Raw genomic sequence first — 7634 nt, forward strand, 5'->3', positions numbered from 1 at the left:
TCAAATACATGACACAAATATAAAATCTGTCTATAAAATCATGCATCAACCTGTTATAAGCTGAACTTTTACTTACAGTGCTACTAAATTACATTTATAGTTTTGACCTCAAGTAATTAGTTTCAAATTCTGAATGTAATTCCAAATGATACAGGGAGTTATCAAGCACTGAGACTTAGCATGTAAGACAGCTAAATACTCATGCCCTTGGTGTGTGAGCATTTCAGTTTAATCAGTCTAGCCTGAATGGTTTCATTCTGCTAGCATACTCAAGTCATGGGTTTAGAAATAATTATACAGACCATTGTTTTCATAGCTTTTTAAAAAGAAAACAAAGTCTGGGATAATACAATTTCTCAAAAAATATATAGTCCAAACCTTTTGGCAGTCTGTTTCCCCCTTGTAAATAGCACAGTCATTTGCCTGTACCTCCCCCGGTTATAAGAAAACACTCTTTTGCCACTGGATGACTTTTTGTTAGCAGTCAATGATGTGATACTGGAAATGATTTTGTAAAGAACACTCTGAGGTGGAAGGTGGTTTGGTTTTGTTCCACTTGGTTTATGGTTTCATTGGGTAACATTGTTTAAAAAGACAAGGAAAAAAAAGAAGCAAATCAAAGCAAAAAAAAACCTCCCTGGGACTGAAATACTTTGTATGTGTTGTTGTTTGCAGTGCATGCCAAGACATTCATGGGCACCAGAGCCAACCTGGCGAGCTAATTAAATAAATAAATGTATATGTTTAAAACAGCCTTATAAGGAGCATTGGAAATCTGCAAGATGAGCGAATATCTTATAACTTCTTCCGCAGGTGCGAGGATAGCTACAAGCCATGGACTTTCTGTCCTGCTTCTTGTTTGTGGCTTTGTGAAGGGTGCTTTGCTTTAATCTAAAAGTGCTGACTTTTTCCAATATCACTTTCTCTTCTTAAAGCAAAGAGCAAATCGCCTGTAAAATCCACGGAGCGGACAGCAAAGTTGACCCTAACCTCCAACCACCACTCTGCACCCAATGTACTCTAAATCTCTACACAAGGAGCACCTTCTTCAGGAAGTACAAACAAAATTACTAAATAAATAAAATAAAATAAAATAAATATTATAAAAAAGAAGAGGATACCAATGTTTTCTTGATATATCTTATTTTCTTTGGCTTATCACTGATATTTTCTTTGAAGAGAACTGGTGTGATGTAATCAAACGTTTTGTAACAGCAAGACCTAGTTTCCTTTTCTTTCGGCAAGGAGAAGCCTCATCCTTGACTTCTCAGGGGTTGGCCTGCGAGTCCTCAGTATTACAGAATTAACCATGGATGACATTTGGTTTCCTACGCTGAAGGAACCGTTCCAGCCTGGAAGCAAAAAGAGGCCAAATAATGAAACAAACCATAGTGATTGAACATAAATAGAATACACACAAACTTTATCAAAAAGTCTTTTTTTCCTTTTCTTTTTTTTCTTTTTTTTTTTTGCATGAGGAGTAGGAACATTCTACTAAGCAGCTCAGCAGATGAGGGGATGTTGTTTCTGAAAAACCTATGAGGATATTTTTCTTTTGAAATTTTTTTTTCTTTTTGCTTTCCAGTATATTTTTCTTTCCCCCCTTTGAGGTTTTTTTCCTGTCTTTCTGTTTGTTTCTTGTTCAGTGATGGCAAGTACCAACTTAGGCCAACCCCTGATGACTACGTGGAGGTTTATATATATACATCCCTTTTTTTGTGTGTGTGCGTTCTATATTTCAGTGTGTTTTCTCTAATTTTGCAACTCCTGTATATGCAAAACCAACTTCAATTCTGTAAATTGCTTACAGTCTGTGTGATATAACTTCAGAGTAGACATACTTTGGTCCTCATGCAAGCCAGTTTTTAATATTATCTATATGTCGTGCCACCAAGAAACATCTTTATTTCCTTTTTTGACAAAACATCACTTTTTAGTTTTTAATTCAGTAATGTGTGGATTTTGTAATGCATATCTTCGCTTTGACTGGTTTGACCCCTTTCAGCCCTCTGTTTACTCTGTAAATGCACATTAAAATTTGTTATGGTCTCTAGACAATGAATTATTTTAGTTTGTATGTTGTGTTGAAGTTCAGATGCTGAAAGCTCTTTGAACTTGTGATGTTTATAGAAGATGAAGTGATTCAATCACTAGAGACTGTAAAATGCAGCTTTGCAGTCAAATGCTGCACATAAAAGAAGGTTAGAAACAGAAAACAGACAAATAAACCAGAACATGTCTTTAAGGATGTTCCTTTGGTAAAGAGTTTTAGGAAAGTGAATTTCTTACACTGATAAAATATATTTGCATCACAGCTCCTTCTACATGGCCAAAGAAGTGTCTTTCTTTGCTTTTTCTGAAAGTGGATTGTCATTACTCATTGATATTCTTAATTAAAATACTTTTTGTCTGTGAACTGAATGTGAGAATTTTGCTGTTGAATGATGTAATATGTGTTACATGAATTACATTCATTAATGCAGGAAGCAAAAATTGCTACCATTTGCAGCTGCAATCAGGAAGGTTTTTTGCTTTTTCCCGTCTTTCCACTGATGCTGAAAAATTCACACCCTTTCATTTATCAGCACAGACAATCACATACACCACATGCTTATTATGATCTATTTATAGCAGCATTAAGTAGCTGCAGTGTGGTCAGCTGTGTGATTTCTCCTCACTTTGTAAGTACTGCAGAAGAAATTTTAAAAGTATGTTTATAATCTCACCAGTCTGTGGTCTACAGGCCTAACATTTTATTTCAAAATGCTTGTAAGTCCTATGTCTTCCCCCATTACTTTCAAAGGATGAAGAACAAATAAAGGCATAGAATCAATATTTTGTTAACCCAATGCTTCAGAAAAGGATAACATATTTGTGCAGATCTAATTTTCCATAAATTCTGTAGTATAAGCTTGACTGGGAGTAGTCAGTCTTCAGTTTTAGACAAGTCTTAGCAGTAATGAAGAGAGCAGAAGTTCAGCATAATACAAAAAAAAATAAGGTGTAACCATCAGTAGAAATAAAATTGCTTTTATTTCAACATAAAATTTATCACCCACTTAACATGTTGTATATTGAGAAAGGTTTTCTCCATAGTTATAACAGTTTATTAGGCTACTGACAAAGAAATTAAAAACTGCCCCATTAAAATGTTCCAAAGCAAAGCCAATATTGTGGATCAGAGAGAACACAAAGAGGAAAGAAAAAGTCAAGGGTGAGAGCTTTTTAAAAGTCTTGCTTTCTGAACACACCTGTGGAACTTTGAAGGTTCTGGAGAAAAATTTCCATTTTCTTTCTGAAATGGATATCTGTGACTGGATTATGTGAGAATCTCTTGCTTGGAGCTTGGAAACTTCAGTTTCCATTGGTCTTAACTGGAACCAAATGCTTAATGTCCCATTACTGTATTGCTTACTGTATCCATATATCTTGTATGAATATTCTATGTATGCACATAGAGACTACCCATCATGGCATATGGAATTTGACAGCAGAGTTTAGCCTCACATTGCTGAAGTTGTTACTATGTTAAACTGATACTGTGTTTTGCTTTATGCTGTTAGCTGCTTGGATATAAATCACCATGTACCAGGAATTCAGATTAAAGAACGAGCTGAAATTAAAAGCAGAATTCTAGATCGCTTGGATTAGTGTGATGCAAGCCCAAAGACAATGCCATGTTGGGATCTGCTATTGTACAACTGTGTCAGCAAAAAAAAAATGGGCAAAAGAAATCTGTAGGACTTTTCAAAAGCCTTTACAATTTCCATGAGATGCTAATGGGACACAGAAATTGTCCTCCTTTCCCTCTTGAAACAACATACCCAGATTCTTCAGATGAGGCTGATTGAGCCCTTCTGGTTGCAGATCTAGAGCACAGCTTTAGTTTCGGCCAATCTGTGTGGATGCAGCAGCAACAGGAGCAGGTATTACATTTTTAAATTTTAAACTGTGTCTTAACAGCTATTCTTCAAATTAAGACTCCACCTGGATCTCCTAGAATTTCTCAAAATGGAAGTTAAGATACAGTAGACACCCTTGTTTCTAAGAATTCTGTTATGAATAATATTTGGCATAGGAATGAAACTACTACCATTTTCTGCCAGGTGCAGTTCTTGTTTGGACTTAACACAAATAGATTTTAAAAAAGGAGCTTAATTAAATCCTGAAAAGCTCCTTGCTGAGTGGGGTATCTAGAAAAGCAATTTGTATCTAGCAGTTGTAGCATGTCTCAACTCAATGTCCTTATCCCTTTTACAAAATGAGCCCAGTTTTGAGGTGGTCTTTTATATGACTCATGCTTCTCAATTTGTATCCTCAAAGCCTCGTTGCATATGGTGACATTCTTCAGGTCTTCCCAACAGGTTTTGCTTTTCATAGAAGAATAAACATGGGTGAGTATGAAACGCTTTTGTATTCAAGGTATATGCCACCTACCCGCACACACTTTGAGATCTGATGTATCATCAGGCTGAAAGAAACATGTTCCAGCCCCATGAGGTGTCAGTGACAGCCTTTGTATTACATGGAAAAAGTATCCATGACATTTTGGTACTGCTACCAGGGATTAGTACTGCAACAGAGCCTGTCTCAAAAATTCTCCTCTCCAATGGTTACTAATTATTCTTTTAAGCTCTGAAACCTCATGCATAGAAGTTGCTGCATAAAATATTTGAATGTCTCTTTCTTAATTGTATTTGGTAAACTTTGCAAATAAATTTGTGGAGCATGAGAAGGATCAGACCACGGAGTTAAAAAATCTTAGCAGACTAATTTAAGATTGCCAGTTCCTCAGAACTTCTATTAAGAAAGGTACTAGAAAATTTGAATGGTAAACACAGAATCTATCAAAAGTAATTGTTATTTCTTTTTCATTCTCAATATTAAATATTTACATTTCAGCACTACCTGAAGGCAAAGATTAGAAGTAGGTATAAACATGAGACACCATGGCAAAAATGATAGGACTCTTTGGAAGTTCGTACTTTTTCATCTAATTCAGTGCTACTGTTATTCAAGACCGGAACACATGCTAAAAACAGGTTTTTTTCACATTCATTCTTTGAAGTACTTTCTCTTCATTCAAATAAAGTGAGGAAACATTGGCCAGTGCAAGAAATCTGAATGCTTGCCTGATATTTTTTAACTTCTAATGATCTTTCATTTCTAATGATCTTAATGTCTAATAATCCTAAGTGATGTCGTCATTTAAATCCTTATTTAAAAAATCCCAACAATATCCCCCTCCCCCCAAAAAACCAAAACCAACACAGCTAACAAGCTTAAATTCCTTCCTAAAAAAAAATTCAAACCTTTGTCATTTGCAGGATATGGGAACATTTTTCCACGACATTACTGTTGGTAAATGTCAAATGTTGTTTATAGAGCTAAAAGCATTAAGAACCACGATTTGGATCATCATACTTTGTAATATAAATTTTTAAAGGTTAATCTTACATGATTAGCTCAGCTAAACAATGCTAAGCACACAGTAAATTGAATTAATACAACTCACTATAAATGCCTTCAATCTTTTGTTCTGAGCTTCCTAAATATTGATTTATTTCATTTCACAGTCATAAAGTTTGCACATACATTGACATAGCTGAAAGATTATACATAGTTTTTTCTACTGTTATTCATGCAAAGAAATGTATGAAGTAAGTTAAAGTTGTCTGTAGCAATGAATTACAATCAACTGGAGAAGATACTTGCAAAGAAACAAATGTGTGCTTTCTCGAGAGTCAAGTTTAATTGCAATGCATTACTTGAATTCTCCTTTTTGTGCTATTTTTTTTTGCCAACATTTCAATCAACTTCTAAAACAATACTATATATCTTATTACTTCTTACAAGGTGACAGGACAAAATAATGTCACTTTGTTATGAAAAATCTAGGAGGAAAAACAAATTTTTGCATTCAACAGCATTTTAAACTCTCACTGTTTACATTGTCCTATCACCTCAAAATATCTTGAGATATATTAATATATATAGAGAGAGAGAGAGAGAGAGAAAGAAAGAGAGATAGATAGATAGATAGATAGATAGATAGATAGATAGATAGATATAGGTAGATATCGATGATATATATAATTTGATTTCCAACTCTATCATGCTGATAGTTGAGATGGCCTTCAGATAGGAGCAAATGAATTTTTAGTTATTGAAATACTCCTTTACATTGATGTTACAGCAAAGAAAGAGGTCTTATGTATATGTGAGACTATTTACTGAGTGACAGCTCATAAGGAGGCCAAAACATACATAATAGACCATTAATTCCTTTCTTGTTTTTATATGCCATGAACTTGAAAAACAAGAGAGAAGATTGCGTCTGCAAACTAGCTGCCTAAAATAAACTATTTCATTCAGATCTTTGAAGAAACAAATTCCTTATTAAAATGACTTGTATAACTATAACCTTTTAAACTATATGGGGCTTAGATTTTTAAGAAAAGTATATATATTATATATAATATCTTTGTATATAAAATTGGGAAGGAAGGAGATAATAACTTCTTTTGCTGCTTCTGATAAAAGATTGTTTATTGCTGCTGATTGTCTTCAATACCAAATTATTTAAAAGACCCTTTACACTACTGGCAACCATACTTTGGAAAAAAAATATTCCAATTTTTCTGATTATCTACAATACACTTTAGTTTCTGCATATTAACCAGCACTTGTTCAGGTTTTAAAAATGTTCTTTTTTCATCCTAATAGAAAAGAAGTAATCCATATTTTATTAAAAATAAATGTCAACATGTTTATGAAACCACCTTTATGTCTTTTTCTTTGTTGATTCCTGCACAAGATATGTTTTGTTCATATATTTAATCTGCTCAATGGGGCTAAGCACTGAAAAAAAGACAGAAGAAAGTTGTTCCTAGTTGTTCCACCTCCAAATTGCAATGCTGTGCAAGAGGGGAAACAGAGGTGTGACTGTTTCTGTTTCCCTACAACAGCCAACAACAAAGAACCTTCACAGTGTCTAACAAAACAAATCACTGCTATAAAATATAAGAGTTGTAGTTCACCTTTTAACAACATGAAAAACAATCAAATTGAGCGCAATTTCTTCAGCAAAATGCAAAGCATTTTCTTCCAAAATTATTACTCTCCTCACTGATATGAAAGAAGGTCTTGCAGTTAGGGCTTTGAACAGGCAAAGTTTTGTCCACCTCTTGCAACTGCACAATGGCAACCCCAGAGAGACTCAGCAGTCTCCCTTTCACTATCTCTGTCCTACGTATGATTATTAATCATGAAGATAGATTATATATTGCAGAAGATGAATATATATTGCAGAATAATAACTTCCTATACTTACACCTTTTTTTAAACAGTTTTTAACAGAAAAATCTTTTTGTCTCAGTTAACTTTATTTTAAAAAGCAAGGCAATGTTTATATAATTCATAAGCATTGTAGATAGTTTGTTGGAGTTTTATTACTGAATATTTCCCAGCATTCAAGATAACAGAAAAGGCTTTAAAAGTCTCACAGCAGTATTCTATAGCTGTTTATGTGTCAGAAATACCTGCATTAATGAAAAAAAAAATGAAAACAAAACCAGAAAAAAACCCAAAAATCACAAACAATAATCTTCCTCTTCTGTAGCTGCTGAGGAAAG

At 34.0% G+C, this 7634-nt stretch overlaps 1 protein-coding gene across 3 annotated transcripts in view; it reads left to right on the forward strand.

The window, feature by feature from the left end:
* Positions 1–6778, forward strand: part of VSTM2A (V-set and transmembrane domain containing 2A) — a 29696-nt gene extending 22918 nt beyond the window's left edge. The window contains exon 5 of one of the 3 annotated variants that reach the window (XM_059481795.1): positions 676–837. In XM_059481795.1, coding sequence (XP_059337778.1) covers positions 676–722 — 47 coding nt within the window. In that variant the 3' untranslated portion in view covers positions 723–837. Of the gene's footprint in view, positions 1–675 lie in introns of all 3 variants that reach the window. The other 2 variants (XM_059481790.1, XM_059481794.1) reach the window with 2 other exon arrangements.
* Positions 6779–7634: the final 856 nt, after the last annotated feature.

This window comes from Ammospiza nelsoni, chromosome 1 (genome assembly GCF_027579445.1).
Source record: "Ammospiza nelsoni isolate bAmmNel1 chromosome 1, bAmmNel1.pri, whole genome shotgun sequence".
NCBI lineage: Eukaryota > Metazoa > Chordata > Aves > Passeriformes > Passerellidae > Ammospiza > Ammospiza nelsoni.